Genomic DNA, 19436 nt, shown 5'->3' on the forward strand with positions numbered 1-19436 from the left:
AAACCACACACACACACACACACACACACCACACAGACACGCACACACACACTCATATCAGACTGAGGCAACCCCAAAGCGGGCACTGTGTTCCAGCAGACTCGTAAGAAGAGATGGCAGTATGCCGGCCAGCAGGGGTGACGGTGGAGAAGGGAAGCACCTGCGTGTGCGGAGACTGACTGGGGAGCACCGTGAACGCTGCAACGTGTTGCCAGTGGGAAAATGACTGTTTTTAACACTAAAGGAGGCTATGGAAATGAACGGCTTGACGGTGTTCCTCTGCTAATGAATTATGAGCTGAGACTCTCAGGGGACCTGGAGCTCAAAAGCTGGGAGTACCAAGCCCTGTGGGTCCCTGTGGGTCAGTCTGTTCTGGAACACACTGAAACTGGCTAATTTATGAGGCCTTTAAAGCGCCATATTAGAAGAATGACCATTGTATAAGAAGGCAGGGGGAAACTCTGCTTTGATAATCTGACAGCTGAAAATGAACATCTCACTTCCCCTAATTCAGTCTTGGTTACGTTGAGCCAAGTTTTCCTTTCCTCACCACCCCCTTTGCAAACCAAATGGAAGGGCTGTTCAGTCAGAGCTAACTCCTTGATCTTAAATACAAGGGGAGTAAACAAAAAGATCTTTCTCACTGGGACACAAATCTTCACAGTAGCTGGGAAGCACACCCCTCCCCCCGAGCTCCACCCGCTGAGGCCCACGGATGCAAGAAGACAGGAGCCTGACTGTGCAGGCCGAGGGGGCCCGGGCGCCACAAAGGCTCCGAAGGCCTCTCTAAGGCACAGCATCAAGGGGTTCCCAACTTAGAACCACTGGGGTCAGCCGCTATTTCTACATCAAAACCATTGAGGAATAAAGCAGATCCGGAGGAACACTGGCTAAGGAAGCCTCACCAACCACATGAAACAGAATTCAAGAGGCCAGAGAATTCCTCAAGACAAGAGAATATTCCTCAAGAAAGAAAACAGGGGCACCTGGGTGGCTCAGTGGGTTAAGCCTCTGCCTTGAGCTCAGGTCATGATCCCGGGGTCCGGGGATTGAGCCCCACATCGGGCTCTCTGCTCAGCCGGGAGCCACTTCCCTTCCTCTCTTTGCCTGCCTCTCTCCTACCTGTGATCTGTCAAATAAATAAATAAAAAATCTTAAAAAAAAAAAAAAGAAAGAAAGAAAGAAAGAAAACACATACTTCAGCTGTGCAGAGGGAAAAATGATTTGGTACCTTGACTTCCCAACCAAGAAGCCGCCTCAACTGTTCCCTCAGTGGCGTGCTTAGCGCATGTCAGGAGCAGCCGGGCGGAGTGGGGGGGCTCTCCCCACTCAGATGTGTGCCCAGGGGACGGCTCTCACTCTCCTGCCTGGCACTCCCTTGAACTGCCTCAATTCATGGAGCTAAAGTAAATGAGCATTAAAAATTAAAGTCAATAAAATGAAGGGACCCAGAGAAATCAATCCAGTCACGTGCCTCTCCTGGCCATGGCTCTGTTCACAGTCCAAGATTGCTTTTAAAAGGCAAGAACAGGAAGAACTGCCCCCTGACCGATAGCCATCAGACCTACTTAATAGTGGTTTTTTGTTTGTTTTGTTTTTAAGGATTTCATTTATTTTTTTGACAGAGAGAGGCACCGTGAGACAGGGAACACAAGCAGGGGGAGTGGGAGATGGAGAAGCAGCCTTCCGTTGAGCAGAGTCCGATGTGGGGCTCCATCCCAGGACCCCGGGATCACGACCCAAGCCGAAGGCAGATGCTTAATGGCTGAGCCACCCAGGTGCCCCATTTAACCGTGTTTTTTAAGTTGCAGGTCAGAATGCAGCAGCTCACAGTAGCAATTTTGCGGGTTGCTACCATCAGTTTTAAAAAGTGAAATCAAATAGAAAAGAGAAGATAATAGTGTGTTTTACAAAAAGTAAAAGTATTGTTTCATGAAATGTTATTTCTATGTGTATAGCGGTACCTGGGTGGCGCGGTCGCTTGGGCATCTGCCTTCAGCTGAGGTCATGATCCCAGGGTCCTGCGATGGAGTCCCCCATCTGGCTCTCTGCTCAGCGAGGAGCCTGTTTCTCCCTCTGTCCCTCCCCCTGCTCATGTTCTTTCTCTCTCTCTCTCAAATAAACAAATATATTTTTTTAAATATATATGTGTATATATGTATTAGGTCCTGATACAAAGTATTTTTTTTTAAGATTTTATTTATTTATTTATTTGACAAACAAAGATCACAAGCAGGCAGAGAGGCAGGCAGAGAGAAAGAAGGAAGCAGGCTCCCTGCTGAGCAGAGAGCCCCATGCAGGGCTCGATCCCAGAACCCTGGGATCATGACCTGGGCTGAAGGCAGAGGCTTTAACCCACTGAGCCATCCAGGAGCCCCCAAAATGTTATTTCTGAAGTAATCTCTATACCCAGTGCGGGGCTCAAAGTCACAACCCCAAGATCAAGAGTAGCATGCTCTATCAACTGAGCCAGCAAGGTGACCCCAGTGAATGAAATTCTAGAAAAGTCTGAAAGCCCACGAAGCACTAGAACCTGAATGAACCAGATCAGGCCAGTATATCACAGAGAGAGATTATGTGTGACTCAAGTACTGACAAACTGTGAAGTTCACAGGTCAACCGAGCAGCCTCAGTTAATGAACAAGGATTACTGTCAGAGTTGCAACTCATGTTGCGCAAGAACGGGCTCGGCATCCTGGACCTAAGGAGTGTGAGCCCTCAGTCTGAAAACACAGGGAAGCCACTGCTGAAACTCCACTCAGAGAAAATGCTGGCTGGTGTACATAGCCCCTCTAGCATTTATCAAGATAAAAGAAATCTGGTCTCTGGAAGGAAATGAGATGACAGCTTCTAGTTCTGAAGTGTCAAAGGCCATAGCCACAACCAAAGGACTCATTCCCTGACTGGGAGGATCAGGCCTTTTAGAACAGGGTAGGTACAGAGGTTATAAGAAGAAACAAAACTTCCTAGTGCTGCTAAGCCAGCCCTTACTTCCCGGCACAGCTGATCAAGGTGACGGGACTCTCTGTTCTGAGCAGGTGTGCATTCTTTTCCTCTTACCCACTCCTGCCCCCTGATACAGTCACATTCTTTGCTGATCCCCACTCGGTGACATCACATTACCTGGTCTCAGCTATAGAGCAGGACAGGAGGCCTAGCACAAGAGCTGAATCCTTCCTCAGTGGAGATCTGAATACCAGATAGTTGATATGATCTCTTGGATGTGGGAGTAGATTTCAAGAGGGAAGCCAAGAAGATATACTTTAAGATGACAGGATCTCCGTATCTCCTCACACTGAGCCTGACCTGTCCTTAGGTTCTCTAGTTCCTTAAAAAGTAGGAGACAGGATCTGTCCCCCATAATAATAATGGCTAGGTCTAAGGAAAAACTCACTAAGTCTTTACTCCGCCTCAACTCGAATAAGAGCATTAATAATCAATCCATCATCTTATCATTCCTTTTAGAAAGGGACGGCTGGAGGCAATTCTAGCAAGACTTCAGGCCCTGATCATAATTACTCTGCAAAAGCCCAGTGGAGATGCAAGGAGCACAGGGGACAGGGAGATAAGCAAACTGCTCAGGGTCCTGCCTGCGGTGTAGACTTGCTGCCAGGGCCCTGTCTGTCACCTTCCTGGGTGATATGCTCTATCAGCTAATGCTCAGGGCCCAGAGCATTGCCAAACCGCTCTGTGAGAAAGCTCAAGTACAGGAAAAGCGGGTATGTCCGTGTGCAGCTGTTGAGACCAGTACCTGTAACAGCGCGTGGTGCATCGTGACCTCCAGTTCAGCTAAAACAGGGGCGGCGTCCTCCCCGTCCTCTTGGACCTCCAGGTCCTCCTCAGGGATGGTCTCCCAGTTGCCCTGGTGAGCAACCAGCGTGTGCACCAGCTCGTACTGGCCGGGGAGCGCCAGGCCGACCCGCGTCTGAGTCCCATAGGTGAAGCGGAGACGCCGGAGCCTACAGCTCTCCTCCCTGGCCGGCCTGGTGGTGGGAAGCACGTGCACCCCCAACAGCAGGTTCAGCAGCTGGCACTTGACATTGCAGTCCTGGCCGAGGATCAAGATGCAGGGAAGGCAGTCCACAACCTGCTGGAGGTACTTCTCTTCCTTAGGTGGGAAGGCGATGCAGCTCAGCTGGCCTGCTCGGGGAAGGGGAGGGCGGGGAAGGAGAAAGCAGTACAGAGAGACAGTGAGGACGGGCAGACAGAGACCCAGCCAGGATGGCAGGGTCCTACCAAAGCAATTTCTCGGAAGCTCCTGGCTGGACAAGAGACCAGGAAAACATCTCTGTTGGAAAAGGTTCCTCAAATATCGAACAGGAATCCCTTCCCTGGCTTGTCCCCAGAGCAGGTGTCTATACCTAGAAAGGCAGCAGGGACCTGATCCCTCCCCACTCCTTTTTCATGCAGTGCAGGGCCGGCCCAAGGAGTACACCAGGACTCAGCCTCGGTCTTGAGATCCTTTAACTGGCAAAGCCAGAGAAGACTAACGAACTAGGATGTGAATCTAAGGGGACGCTCTACCTGAACATGTCAAAGTAAAGACCTTCGTGACAAAAACCTAATACCTGCACACAGAAGGCCCTTGTAAATGTCTCTACCACGTGCCGTGTTAGCTGTTACTTTCCTCATTTATGACACCTTTCATAACTAAATGTGTGAGCTCATCTTTGTGTGTGAGAAAGAGCTGATCTTTACACACGTGTACATCAAAATAAATTGTCCTTCAAGTCTGCTTAGTTCTAGAATCTTCCCCAGTTCGTCTCTCTGCTGGCTGCTGACAGCATCCCGGCTGCCGCGTCTGTTCGCCTCTAACTTCGGGTGCTCGGGGAAGATCAGTAACTCCTGACCAACGGCCACTGCTTCCGTTTACGGAGGACAAGGCATGCAGTAAGACAAAGGGAAGAGCTCCCTGTCAGGAGACAATCCGGGTACATCTAGGAGGAATGTGATCTGTCTCACATACATCCACTCAGGACAACCACACTCACGTAAATGGCGAGCTTCCACAAACACAGCAGGCGGCGTTCAAGAGAGAACAAAAAGCTTCCTAAAGGAGGAGAAACCTCTCTTTGGGTAATTCACTGACCTGCACCTCTCGGATTCAGAATGCAATCATTCCCGACCTGCTCCCGTCTGTGACTCAGGCAACCCCTGAGTTTGCCAGAAAGGCACAGCCACAGCGATTCTTAGGCTGGAAGAAGGCTGATCTCTGGGCCAAATACATCTTTACTGAAAGGCTGTGTGGTACCAACTGAAAAGTACTCCCCTTCAATATCGTCACTGTGAGCTGTTAAGCCACTCGTAAGCTGTTTACTTCGTTCACGGGAGGGAGTCTGATTTAAGGGGCTCTTCTGCTTCAGCCTGGATCTATTCTATAACAAGTCCTCAAACCCCCTTCCCTGCCACAAATGGCACCACCAAAAGTTTTCAAGAAGGTTTTGCTTTTGCCCAAATTCCTCTCCATGCTTTTCATTAAAGCCCTTCCTTTCATGTGTGTGAGTCCAACACCGGGCCTGCATGTGCAGGTCGGACACCGAGACAAGGAAATCGAGTCTCCTGGGAAAGAGATGGGCTCCTCTGAAAAACCAAGGAGTCGTAAGAGTGCCTAACTGTGTGCAAGGCATTTACCAAACCCAAGTGTAACACACCAGACCACGGGTCCAATCTTTGATCCACAAACTAAAACCAAGTAGAGAGGGGTGCCTGGCTGGCTCAGTTGGTAGACCAGGCAATTCTTGATCTTGGAGTTGTAAGCTGAGGTTACTTCAAAATAAAATCTTTAAAATAAACAAAAGCGAGGGGACAATGCCAATTGTGTGTATGTCGACTGAGCAAGTAGCAACAGGCTAGTCCTTAGTCCTTTCATATCTGGTTCACAACTCAACAACACTTATCACAGTCTAATCTGGTCATCTGTTTATAATGTCAAAAGCAGGAAGGACCATCAGATTTCTCTGTACCCTGGACACCTAACACAGTGACTGACCCTTAGCAAGTACTCAGGTTACGCACTGGTTTGCTCTGTGTAAGAACCATTTACTGTAGAAAATTATCTACAGAAAGCTGTAAGTAGTTCCACTGAGTTAGTTCTCAGAGAAGTCTAGGGGCAAAACTATCGTCCCTAAACACCTTCATCTCAATGCAGAGAGTGAACACAAACAACAGAACAGGACCTCCCCCAGCACCTCGCAGAACTGAACTACAACGATGCCAGCCTGAGCTGTGGGAACAGATTCGCCAGCTAGAATCGCTCTCAGCCATACTTTCTATCCTTTCCTCTTTTCCCAGTGCTGCTCGGAAGCTCAGAGGGCCATCCAGGTGTAAGGCCACGCTGTGACCTTCATAACTCCTACAGCAAAAGTTGACACATAAGAAAAAACGAAACCCAAGTGAGCATGGAGAGTGGATAACTGAGAACTAACACCAACTCATCACTTTTCAGGACCAGAGGGCGAGATCACAAAACCTCTGAGACTAAGCATCAACTCTAGGAAAGCCAGTAAAACATGCTGCCTCAGCCAAAGCCACAGCAGACACACCCCATTAATCATCTGACCCAAATGATCACCCTCCCCTCCATCTCTGTAGGGACAAAAACAGCCACTGCAAATACACCAGCTAGGTTCAAACCACCATAGACCAGTGCAATGGGACAGGAGTGCACTGCACTCAGGCTCTCCGGGCAACGAGTGGACTGAAGAAAATCCTCAGTACAGGTATCGCCATCTGTTTTTCAATATGTCATATTCAAGCCTTTCACTTCCGCCACCGGTCTTTAGCTTTCCACTGATTTCCGACATAGGTCTACCAGATTGGAACAAGGGCACGGATGGGCCAGAAACAAGGTCAGTGCTAGATCGCTTCCGTCCTTGCCTCTCCCGGGAGGGGTGCAGCAAGCAAGAGGAGAAGCAGGGAGGGGGGCAGAGATTGTGACTCCCAGGCTCCACTCGTCACTAGCTCTGTGACTTTGGCAATTCACTTGCGTTTTCTCAGCCTTGGATTTCTCATCTGTGAACTCAGGGAAGGGCATGACATCATCGTTAACATCTTTCCAGTTCTAAAATTCCAAGACGCCATCAGGTTTTAACTGGTGCAAGACACACCACTGGGGGGGGGGGGGTTGGTTGTTTTCAATCTTTAATTATCTGTGAATTTAATCTGCAAGCTTTCCCTGGACTATTTTAACAGCAGATCAAAAAGCTGACTGATCTAGCCAGGGGCTTGGAGGACCTACAGAGAGTGCAGCTTCAGCAGCTCTCTAAAGGAAGAGATTCCAAACGGTGGCCCGACCGTAGGAGGGAGGAAGGAAACCTGCTCCGGAGCAGGAGCAGCTGCCTCACTGACAGTTTAAGGACTTCCGAGTTAATCGAGTTTTCTTTCGTAATTAATCTAACAGCATCTGCATCTGGGGCCGCCAGAAGGGACCGGCAGGCCGTCTCAGCGGGAGCCCATTAACCCCGCCAACACCAGCCACAGGCAAATTCAACTCACATTGTCTTAAGAGCAAGCCAAGGCTCTTATTTTTATTTATGTATTTTTTGATGCTTCTTAAATACAGATCATCTTGATTAGGGTTACTTCTAAACAAAGGTTTCCAACTAGAAGAGGGAGGAGGAAAGCATCTCGAGTAGCAACCCATTTTGTTTGTTTTCCATCACAAACTGGGAGCAAAATACATCCCAAAATATGCCTCTTTGGCTTGCTATTTTAAGCTGGTTATTTTTAAATAAACAGCAGATGCAGGTGAAACTCTGAAAACTGAGAACAAGTTCCCCTTTCATAGGAAACATTTACACTTAGAGCAATACAAGGGAAATGTACCAGGAAGAGAAAGATGAGTCTAAATCTCTAGAAACCCTTGTCGTCGTCGTAGTCTTCTTTTTTTTTTTTAAAGATTTTATTTACTTGACGGAGATCACAAGTAGGCAGAGAGGTAGGGGGCATGCGGGGGTGGGGCATGGGGGGTGGGCAGGCTCCCTGCTGAGCAGAGAACCGGATGTGGGGCTCGATCCCAGAACCATGAGATCATGACCTGAGCTAAAGGCAGAGGCTTAACCCACTAAGCCGCCAGGCGCACTAGAAACCCTTATCTCAATGCAGACCATTGACCCCTGCTCACAGCAGTCCTAACTGACTTCCCACCCCCAACATCTCTGTCTTTAGCTAGAGATGATGTTTAAGGTGGTGGCATGGCTCTTTCTGGAAGGTTTTGCCTGCAAGAAAAACTTGCATGTAAGAGGGATACACATTATTAAACTTGTTTGTTTTTCTCCTGTTAATGTGTCTTTTTATCACAGGGGTGTTGTGGCTAAGAAACTGGAAGGGCAGATGAAAAACTATTTTCCTCCCCACAGTTCTGTTTACTTAGATCTTTCTAAGAACATCCCTTAATTAGCTTCATCTCATTTAATGCTGGCAATTCTACCCAAGGAGAACCATTATTACCCCCACTTACAGATGAGGAACCAGCAGCTTGAAAAACAAAACATAACAGAGCCATGTTTCTCCATTTTTCTAAGCAGATGAGAGACAGAGCACAGCACAGTGCAGGAGCTAGGCCAAGGTCTCAGGGTCCCAGCTCAATGCCTGGGGGTAAACAGAGCCCATGAAGAGGCAAAGAATATGCCGTCCCAAGGGGTATTTTGAGTCAAGGGACTGGACACACAGGCATTCTCACCTCCTCCCCTTTTTCTTCCTGAAAGCAGGAGATAAAAACCCCCGTCTGGATGGTGAACTCCCTATACCAGAAGTAAAGCAACACTCTTATCATCGGAGACCTGGAGTCAAGGCCAAGAAAAATCAGTACAAATAAGGCTTGTTAAACTAACCCTTATCTTCCTAGTCACTTTTCCACCACTAACTGCCTTACCCCAAGCCCCTCTATCTTGTCACATTTTCATAACTTACTTCTCTTTGCCCATCCAAATCAGTACATTAAATGTTCAGCTCTGCTTCTTTGGGTCTTCATCTCCTATAGGGACGTATCCATGTACATTTCCATGTATGTGTAAAATGTAATAAAATGTGTATGCTTCTCTCCTCTGGATCTGTTCACATCAGTTTAATTCTTAGGCCTGGCTGGGGACTCCAGAAGGACAGAGGAGAAATTTTTCCTCCCCAGTACCCACTACCACATTTTCCCCAGTTTGGAGCCAAACACGATTTATTGATTGCAGGATCCCAATTTATTTTTTTTTTTAAAGATGTATATATTTATTTGAGAGAGAGCTCAAGCAGAGGGAGAGGGAGAGAAAGAATCCTCAGGTGGGCTCCGTGCCCCAGGAATCCAATGTGATGTAGGCTGACTGAGTCTCTATGAAAACTCTGTCAAAAACTCTCAAAATTGGGGCGCCTGGGTGGCACAATTGGTTGTGCCTCTGCCTTCGGTTCAGATCATGATCCCAGGGTCCTGGGATAGAGCCCCACATCAGGTTCTCTGCTCAGCAAGAAGCCTGCTTCCCCCTCAGCCGCACCCCCTCCCGCCTGCCTCTCTTCCTACTTAAGATCTCTGTCTGTCCAATGAATAAATAAAATCTTAACAAACAAACAAACTCTCAAAATCATGAGGAATAAATAAAGCCTGGGAGAAAAAACACAGTAGCACCATTAGCTGGTGCACATTTTTTAAAGAAAACTGTTATTCTAAGATCTCCAGAGTACTTTTCTAAAAGAAAAGGAGGGGGGCATCTGGGTGGCTCAATTGGTTGAACATCCAACTCTTGATTTTGGCTCAGGCCATGATCTCAGTCAGGGTCGTGGAGTTGAGCCCCATGTCGGGCACTGCGCTCAGCACAGGGTCTACTCCAGATTCTCTCCCCTCCACGTGCATGCTCTCTCTAAAATAATAAATAGATAAATCTTTTTTTTTTTAAAGATTTTATTTATCCATTTTGAGAGAGAGAGAAAAAGAATGAGCAGCAGGAGTATCCGAGGGAGAAGCAGCCTCCCCGCTAAACATGGAGCCCGATGTGCTCAATCTTGGGACTCCAGCATCGTGACCTGAGGGGAAGGCAGATGCTTAACTGACTGAGCCAGGCATCCAATAAATAAATCTTTAAAAAAATAAAAATAAATTTTCAGAGAAACTTTTAATGCTCCTCTTATCAGCTTGTATTATCCTTTGCTTTTGAGGTTAAGACTATTATCAAAAGGAAGAATTGGAGGGAAGAAATGCTAATGACCTTTTGATGTCTCTAGTGACCCATTAGGATACTTTGTTTTTGGAGTAAGGGCAATGGATCTATGTCCATGCACGTTCTTTGTCTGTTTTCCATTCCCATCACTGGAGAGGTGAGTGAAGGCAGGGTCAGCTGCAGTCCACGGCCAAGGTAGGGAGGGCATGATATGGAGTAGGTGAACGGAGGTGAATGGGACTCTGCCATGGCTTCTCATACTATTACAACTCACTTGGTTGGCAGGACTTCAGAATCAACTCAGGTCCCAAAAGTTACCGCTGCAAGCCTTGTTCCTGGTACCCAAGGACTCCCCTCCACTGGGTCCAATTTGTTCACCTCGCTTTTAACAGTGAACCTGTAGTCCTCTCTCAAAGTGAGTGACATGTGCAGGATTTTATGGGAGGATTTAATAATTTGCTCAAGTAATCAGTGACACAAATATGCATTTCTACAAATAAGCTGTGAGACACTGTTATTTCTTATGAACTGTATGTGCCAAGAGTAGAGAAAAGGACAAGCTCAGGAGCTGAGAGAAAGAATTCTGCCATGAAACGCTTGTTTATCATTCCCAAACCAGCTCTGAGCACCAGCTCAACTTAAAGGATTCCAAATTACAGGGGAAACATTAGGAGCCCAGGAGAATTTAAGGAAAACATACACCCAGGTAGTCTGGCTTTTGGAATCCTCAGGACCAAGTCGTACAAGTACACTGTGGTGGAACAGAATGGTTTTTGGAAATTAGACGTTGAAATGTTCTCAAGGAGCCAAAGCGTTTGTTGGAAGCTGAGACGCCAAGCTGGCTGAAAAGTCAGTAGGTTATCCCACGGGGAGGCCACGGTAAGGTCTCCGCGTTTTTCAGAAGTAGATGGTCCAGGTACCTGGAAGAGGGAGACGGCCACCCCCGCCCTGCTCCTCGGAAGCTTACACAACGTGGGGGCCCTGGAATGAAGAGCCCACACTCAGCCGCCTACTGACAAGTTCTGTTTTGGGCAAAACTGCTGCTGAGGCTGGTCACGCTGCAGGGGGAACAGAAAGGCAGCGGGCAGCGTAGGTTATGGGAGGCAGAGGTAGACGCAGTTCCTCCGAGGAAGCCAACCCCAAGGTTCACAGAGGGCTTAAGCGTCTGTCACTTGGGAGGTAGCCTCTTAGACCTGGCAACCCTTAAGAATGATTCCATGATGGGGAGGGGTCAAAAGGACACAACAACCAGCTCACAGCGGGGCTCAGTGATCCAATCAGGGACAGTCAGGCATAAAAATGTTCTTACATAATAGTATGAGATTATAATCCACTGAAGAAATCCATTGAAAAAACTGAATAAAGGGCTAAGGAAAAAAGGAAAAGGAAAACCCTTCCTTACCACGGGAATACCAACTAAGAAATCCGGAGGGATGAAGGACAGGGAAACCCCACTGAGTCGGGTGGGAGCTGTCAATAATGGGTGCTGAGGTCTAGCGGAAGGCCGTGTTTTCAGGAATGGGATTCTCAGGGAAATCTTAGAACACCTTCCACTAAAGACTAATTGATTGCAAAGGCAAAAAATGGTGACTTTAAGGTGGAGAGACCTAGAAGACAGCCATGGGACCAGGGATCAAGCTTAACATCCCCAGGGACGTGCATGGTTGGCTTCGGGTACCCCTGATGTGAGGCACATTCCATCACTTCCGTGCTTAGTCTCGATAAAAGCTCAGGACCGAGTCTAGTGAGGAAAGACCAAACAGATCCAGGTTGAGGGTCATCCTACAGAATATAAAGCCTACCCTTTAAACCTGTCCAAGATCTAAATGCCAAGGAAAGACCAAGGACCTGTTCCACATTCAGGCAGTCTGAGGACACATGGCAGCCAACGCAACACATGTCGCTGGACAGGATCCTGGATCAGAAAGAAAAAGAGCCATTCTTGGGGACAGTTGGCAAAACGTGAGCAAGGTCCGTGCACCGGATGGTGGCACAGCATCACTGCTCGGGCCCTGGCTTGGGGAGGTGCATGCTGGTATGGAGACACAGGTCCTCACTGCGAAGAATGGCACCCTGGGGTGTCACAGAGGAGAGAAGACCACCTACCGACAGTGCGCTTTCGAAGGCTAGAGAGAAACAGCAGATACAATAGAGGAAGACAGACAGATTGGGAGGGCACCAGCGAACATCAGCAAACGCAAAAGCAATAAAACGTTAACTACCGGGGAATCTGCGTGAGGTGCGTACAGAAGTTCTCTGTACAGTTTGGCAACATTTATGTAAATCTGAAATGGTTTCAAAGTAATTTTTTTTAAATGAGCCAGAAGGATACCTAGCAAAGCGTATCCAGTTCACAGGAAAGGAGATGGAGAGAGAGTTGTACTTGACAAAAAACCCCTCAGGGGAAAAAAAAACATCAAATACGATCATACCAGAACTGAAATAGGAACCGTTTCCTCCCTGTCCCTACCTTCGCCCTGCACATCACCTCCTCTCTCCCCCATCTTCCTGTGATGGTGACCTGTGGGCTGTTCAGAGTCTGGGGAGTTCGAGGTACTAATCTAGGTAAGCAGTTCAGGTTCAGATTTAGAACCCAAATCCTCAAGGCTAAGCAGTACAGACAAACGTGCCCCAGGACCAGTGCTGCTGAAAGTTACCTGCAACCATCCAGTGCACTGAACAAGAAGCCACCAGAAGCTGCATGACCCAGCACTGCTTGCAGAAGTCCCTTCTGGTTATGCAGCAGGAGGGAACACATCTCCACCTCTTCTGATCACATAACTACTTGAATGCCTCAGTTACAAAGCACGTTTCCAAGCTGGGGCAGCAGAACTCCACTTCTCTCCGGGGAGGAAGAGGCTGCAGAGCAGGCTAGTCACTCAGAAGAAACTGAAACAGACTCCCCCAGTGAGAGCCTGAAGAGTAAGAACAGCTTCCCTCCTACTGGCTCTGTCCCCCTATATTTCCCCTTGTACCTGCCTATCTCCAGAATATTAAAAGTTAAGGCTCGGGGCACCTGGGTGACTCAACAGGTTAAGTGTCTGCGTCTTGATTTTGACTCAGGTCATGATCTCAGTGGTGTGGGATGGAGCCCTCCACAGGGCTTCACACTTGGAGGGGAGTAAGCTTGAGATTCTCCCTCTCCCTCTCCCCCTCTGCCTGGCACATTCTTGCTCTCTAAAATAAATAAATCTTTTAAAAAGGTGGGGGGTGCATCTGTGTGGCTCAATAAGTTGAACCTTCAACTTGGTTTCTGCTCAGGTCATGATCTCAGGGTCCTGGGATGGAGCCCCGTTCAGACTCTGTATTTAACAGGGAGTCTGCTTAGGATTCTCTCTCTCTCTCAAATAAATAAATCTTTAAAAAGTTAAGGCTATAGTATGTTGTACACAATATTCTTAAAAAATACACTCCATATGGGCTCAAACACTGTCCCTCTAATTTAAATAAAGAATGAGCTTTTATTCAAATTAGTCTTGAATCTAGCTGCATTTATGACAGGGCCTTCGTCTTTGCTCTGGAAAGTTTGGCTCGATTAAAAAAAAAAATCCTGGGAAATGTAATCTCCGCCCCCATTACATCAAGTGGAAAGGGTAAGAAACAGCAAGCTATAAAACATGTCCAGCATAAATAGGCACTAAAGGTCTTAATCTGATGAAGCTAAAGTTGGACTTTGGAATTTTTTTTTTTAACATCTGAATAAAGACAAGGGATAAAAGCATTTTTTTTAAAAAGTGTGAGATTTGTGTGGTTTTTTTTAAAATCAAAGGCTTTCATGAGTACATAACCTAGCATCATTCTTTGCGATAGTTTTGAGGCATTATTCGTTAGACAAGTGAAAAGCAAAACAATCCTCCAGTCCTGCTTCCCATCTTCCTGCCCAGAGAACACCACCCCAGGGAACGGAAGCACCTTACAAAGCCCAACTCCAAAGAGAGCTGTGGTCAAAAGGTTCCCACCGCTGCATGACTCAAGGCTGAGGAGTGTGTCCCAACCATTCCCACTGCCTGCCACACTGAAGATGGCGGAAAAAGGCACTGCACATGATGGGCACTTCTACCGGGGGGCCCACAGGTGACATGAGGAATCCCCATGTCTGACCAACTTCCGTTCGGAGCATTTGGTTTGGACTCTGGAGGAGTGCCCTGTCTAAGGGGGCTTTCTCAGAGAGGCTGGCTGACAGATCCAAGCAAGGGGCACGGAGCCCCACCAGGGCTACCTCTGTTCTCTATTAAGATGTCAGATTCTAGGATCCTCGTTTGGCAAAGAACTGAATCCATTTTCTTTTCTTTTTTTTTTTTTTCTTTCAAGATTTTATTTATTTATTTGACAGAGAGAGAGAGATCACAAGTAGGTAGAGAGGCAGAGAGACTGATGTGGGGCTTGATCCCAGGACCTTGAGATCATGACCTGAGCCGAAGGCAGAGGCTTAACCCACTGAGCCACCCCGGTGCCCCGAACTGAATCCATCTTCAAGCACAGGGTGGCCTCGACTTAGCCTGGCAGCCCTCTGGGGCACTCCAGGCAGACCTTTGAGAGTCAAGAAGGAAAACCACATCTCCCACATGGACTCGCCCTCTATCCCTTGCTATGAGTATCGCCACTGGGCTCCCTGGACCGTGCAGGAAGCAGAACCCTTCGTTCCCTAGAGGTGAACTACTTTCCTCCCAGAAGCAAGGAGCAAACTCACCTGAGGTCTGAACACCGTTAGGGAGAAAACCACATGTACCCATACACCTCATACTCTTCTCGCTGGCCTCCCTCTGAGCAAGCTCGGAGAAAAGACAGCAAGATGAAAGCCTCTGTAACAGTCATCTTTGTGAATGCATTCTGGTCTTGAGCCACACAAACAAGACAATCACCATTACTCCATCAAAGACAGAGTGGGGTTGATTTTCCTGAACTCCTATTAGAAAGTTAGTACAGCACCTCAACCCCTCTGACAGTGTCATTTGACTTTACCAATTTCCATATGTCTTATCCCATCCCTCAAAGACAGCCCTTGGTTAAGTAGGTAACCAATTTGTAGAAAATCCTCTAGAGGGAACATGACAAAACAAGAATCTCTCTTTCCGTAACATCATCTGGGAATAACGTCAGCTGGTGGGTCAGCGCTTCCCCATTGCGCGTCCTGTGCCCACACTGCATTGGGCATTAATAAGGACGTTGAGTGAAGAAATATTCAGGATTTACTTCCCTTGTCACGGTGATGCTCCGGCAGACTGGGATCACATGCAACTCATTCCCTGGGGCATGAAAATCATTTGGGTATCAGCATAGAACGCAGCCGATATATTCAGTCATCTCTCAAATGCACCATTGTTCTGTTTTAGGGGTCCAGCTAGTAAAATGTGGGCAGAAACACAAACACCCCTATCTTTAATGGGGAGGAAATGTCCTTCTGAGGTGGGAAAAAGCAACATTCCAATATCTACCAGTCATGGAAATGATGTGACAGGAGTTTATTTGCTCCCTATGTATAAAACAATACTGCAGGCATTACAGGGGACACAAAGAGGAATAAAACACAGTCTTTACCCTTAGGAGTCCACAAGCTAGTTAGCGGGATAAACAAATATATCCACAGCAACCATGCAAACAACAAAACAACATACATACAAAAGCATGTTCTGTATGTCCAGAACCTATAGGAATTGAGCAAAAGGTACAAGGTGAAATGCACATTTCCCTTCGACAACGTATTTCTTGAGGTTTTATTTTCAAAAGACTGTTTTTGAGAAGTACATATACTGCAGGAAGTAAGACGGAGAACAGAAGAATAGAGAAATAAAAGGAGGTGCTGGCAAGGTGGACAGAGCAAAACCAAATTTAAAAACCAGAATGGATTTTTGTTTAAATCCATGTTTTCCTCAAAAACCACTTCCAAGGCTGAAGAACTAAACATACAAAAATCAGTGACATTTCAGACTAAACTACACACACAGCAAATCTTAGAGGTAATTATGTCTTTTCTTTTAAAGGTAGGCAGGATTACCTACACCTTTTCACAGTGGGCTGCCCTGTGCCATGGGAAACAGATCATCCAAGAGGACAAGATTAGGAAGGGAAAGGCTGTGAAGGGAAAGATGCAAAGAGCCATCGCTTTGGGGAGACAAGGAGGGTCTTCCTCCCAGGGAACAGGAGGTAGCAAAATCAGCAAAGAGGGGCCGGGTGCCCTAAATGTCAGGGACTAGAAAGGGGAATAAGAAGCTGGAGTAGGCAGGGTCATGTTATACTCAGTCCAATCAGAGAGTCTCCCACTGAAGTCAATTACAGCTCCATAGTTGGGCTATGACTCATTTGTAACAAAATCTCTCCATTGCCAGGGTGCATTTTATATTTTCATGGCCAGGTCAGAAAAGAACAAGGAGGGAATCACAGAAGCAGAACTGGACTGGGGAGTTTAGAGACGCGGGGCTGAATCTGCCTCCAGCTCAAAACTGCTCAGTCCCACATTCCATCCTTCTGTCCTTCTGCTCCTCTTTTTCTTCCCCCAACCCACCATGCTCCAACTCCTATTCCAGTGCTCACCAACTACATACACACACACATACTCAAACAGCCACTTGCATTTAGCACTAAGTATATGCCTGCGCTAAGTGCTTTAAAGTAGATCATCTCTAAATGTCACAACAACTTTGGGATATAGACATTAGCACTCCCTTTTTATGTATGTATGTATTTAGATACAATTCACCCTCTTAAAGTGTATAATTCAGTCTTTTTTAGCATATTCACAAAGCTGTGCACCCATCACCACAACCTAGTTCTGGAACATTTTCATTCTCCAAAATGAAATCCCACACCATTAGCAGTCACTCCGCATTTTCCTCTCTCCTCATTCGCTGGCAATCACTAACAGACCTTCTATCTTTATGATTTGCCTATTCTGGGCATTTCACACAGATGGAATCATCCGATACACAGCATTTCATACCACTACCATTTCACATAGGAGGAAGCCAAGACTCAACGAGGTTGAGCAACTTGCCCAAGGCACACAGTGAATAAGAGGCTGAACTACAAGAGGAAACCCAGTCTGATTCCAATGCTTGTGTGTGCTTTTCAACCACTATCAAATCGCTTCCATACAGGAAGAAAATTGAGAGAGAAAGCAAAAGTTTCCAACCTGCTTGGGGTCATGAAAGTCAGACTTAAGAACCACAATTACAGCACCATCCCCACTGAGGTTACATCGAAGAGTCAAATCTGATCAGGGCGAACTACTTTCAAGAAAGCACACCTTATCCCAGTCTCCAGCTGTTTCACCCCACAACCTGACGTCCCACCACACAGCCCCAGGAAGAAGGCAGCTCCGTGAAACCAGGCTTTAAGCAATCACCTCTCTCCCCAATTTTCTGTCTCTCCCCCATGTCTCTGCCACTTAATTACCCATACTGATCTCCGTCTAAAGAGTCCAAGAAAAATGTCTATTTCAAATAAGCGTACTACTGCCCTCCCTCTTCTTTCAAAGTCTGGCAACCAGTTAAACTAAGCAGTTTGCTAACCAAAGGCAAAAAGCTATAAAAACCTAAGAATTGTAAGTCCCATGAAATGCCTATAATCTAGCCATACCTTAGCTCTCTGCCATTTTTCGGCCTTAGGTATTGCCTAAGTATATGACTGACATCAGACTGTCCCTTTCTAGAGGACCAACTTAGGTCTTCCTCGTCCTTTTCATCCTTCCAACAGAAACAAATAACAGGTGCACTGCAATGATGATAATTCTAATTCTTTTTTCTTTTTTTTTTTTTTTTAAGATTTTATTTATTTATTTGAGAGAGAGAGAGAGTGAGAGAGCACGAGAAGGAAGAGGGTCAGAGGGAGCAGCAGAGTCCCCGCTGAGCAGGGAGCCTGATGCGGGACTCAATCCTGAGACTCTGGGATCATGACCTGGGCTGGAGGCAGTCGCTTAAGCAACTGAGCCACCCAGGTGCCCTCTTTTTTCTTTCTTAAGAGAAAAGTATAGATGGGAAAGACTGATTCCCACCAGCCTAAAGCCACAGTCAATGTCTTTATTTGACTCTTTTTGTCCTCTATACCAGATACTTAAATGTTTACTGAATAACTATGGAATAGTATGACCCACTTATAATACCTACACAGCACAGTAACAGGCACTATGCTAAACATGCACAGTACCATATATTAACTCCCAACAACCCTAAGGGCAAGCATTACTGTTAGAATCCCTGGGGCTAGAAGAGGAAACGGGCACAGCTGTGCCCAAGGTCATCCAGTCACGAAGGAGTAGAAACAGGACTGAAGGAATGCAGCACAGAGGACAGCATTCCAACTCGACACATTTGAGTCATTCCAACGTCTTCCTATGTTTATGATCTGCTACAACAGCTAAGAAATCTGTTGGATCACAAAATAAGAAAAATACTTTACAAAGTGCTACTTTGTAACACTCCATTCTGACTTTTTTCAAAGAACTTCTCAAAACCTTTATCTCATTACTTCTGAAGCCTCTGACAGAGGAAAATAACAGATAAAGGGGCTCTCATCCCCCTGGAGTTTGGTGAAAAGAAGCCAACGATCTGGGCGGCAGAGGAGGAATGGAATTTTTACTTGTAATTCAGTCTGCTTTGCACAGGGCAGGCAAAGGTACTTTTTAGCTCCTAAAACATCATGCACATTATATACTCTCTAAACTGCCTCTGAAGAATACAAAACTGTCAAAATTAAGGCGCCTTTAGCTGAGCCTTTAGCTCAGGTCATGATCCCAGGGCTCCTGGGATCGAGCCCTGCATCAGGCTTCCTGTTCAGCAGGAAGCATGTTTCTCCCTCTCCCACTCCTCTTGCTTGTGTTCCGTCTCTCACTATCTCTTTCTCTGTCAAATAAATAAACATCTTAAAAAAGAAAGAAAGAAAGAACGAAATGGGCAAAGGAAAAAAAAGACAAAACAGAACTGGTGGTTGCCAGAGAAGAGGTGGGTAGGGGTTGGGTAAAATAGATAAAGGGAATTAAAGAAAGTTTTTTTGAGTGTTCCTGCTCTTAATATTCCAAGTTCCTATTCAGAAACCAACATTCGCAAAAGAAAGTTGAGACAGCCTCTGAATGAACTTGACCTTGCAGAGATAGCCTGTAAAAGGAGAAAACAAGAGCTAGCTGTCTTCTAAGGAGAGTTTCTACTTTCCAACGCAGTGACCTGAACAGCTGAAAAAATGGCATTCCCCAAATATACATAATAAGGGCCACGTCACTAATTTTCCCTGATATCAGCTCATTTTCACCTCCAAAGACAAAACTGTCCATACTGAAAGGAATGGAAGCATTTTATGGAACAAAATCAA

General features: G+C 46.6%; 1 protein-coding gene and 1 long non-coding RNA gene across 2 annotated transcripts in view; one reads left to right on the forward strand and one right to left on the reverse strand.

The window, feature by feature from the left end:
- Positions 1-19436, reverse strand: part of DSTYK (dual serine/threonine and tyrosine protein kinase) — a 49132-nt gene that overhangs the window by 27257 nt on the left and 2439 nt on the right. The window contains exon 2 of the mRNA XM_059413228.1: positions 3752-4140. Within this exon, the coding sequence (XP_059269211.1) occupies positions 3752-4140 (389 nt within the window). The remainder of the gene's footprint in view (positions 1-3751; positions 4141-19436) is intronic.
- On the forward strand, positions 6564-9047 carry LOC132026172 (uncharacterized). The gene is made up of 3 exons (XR_009406813.1): positions 6564-6719; positions 6806-6848; positions 8709-9047. It is a non-coding gene; the product is annotated as an uncharacterized LOC132026172 (long non-coding RNA).

The sequence above is a fragment of the Mustela nigripes genome, chromosome 10 (assembly GCF_022355385.1).
Source record: "Mustela nigripes isolate SB6536 chromosome 10, MUSNIG.SB6536, whole genome shotgun sequence".
Lineage (NCBI taxonomy): Eukaryota > Metazoa > Chordata > Mammalia > Carnivora > Mustelidae > Mustela > Mustela nigripes.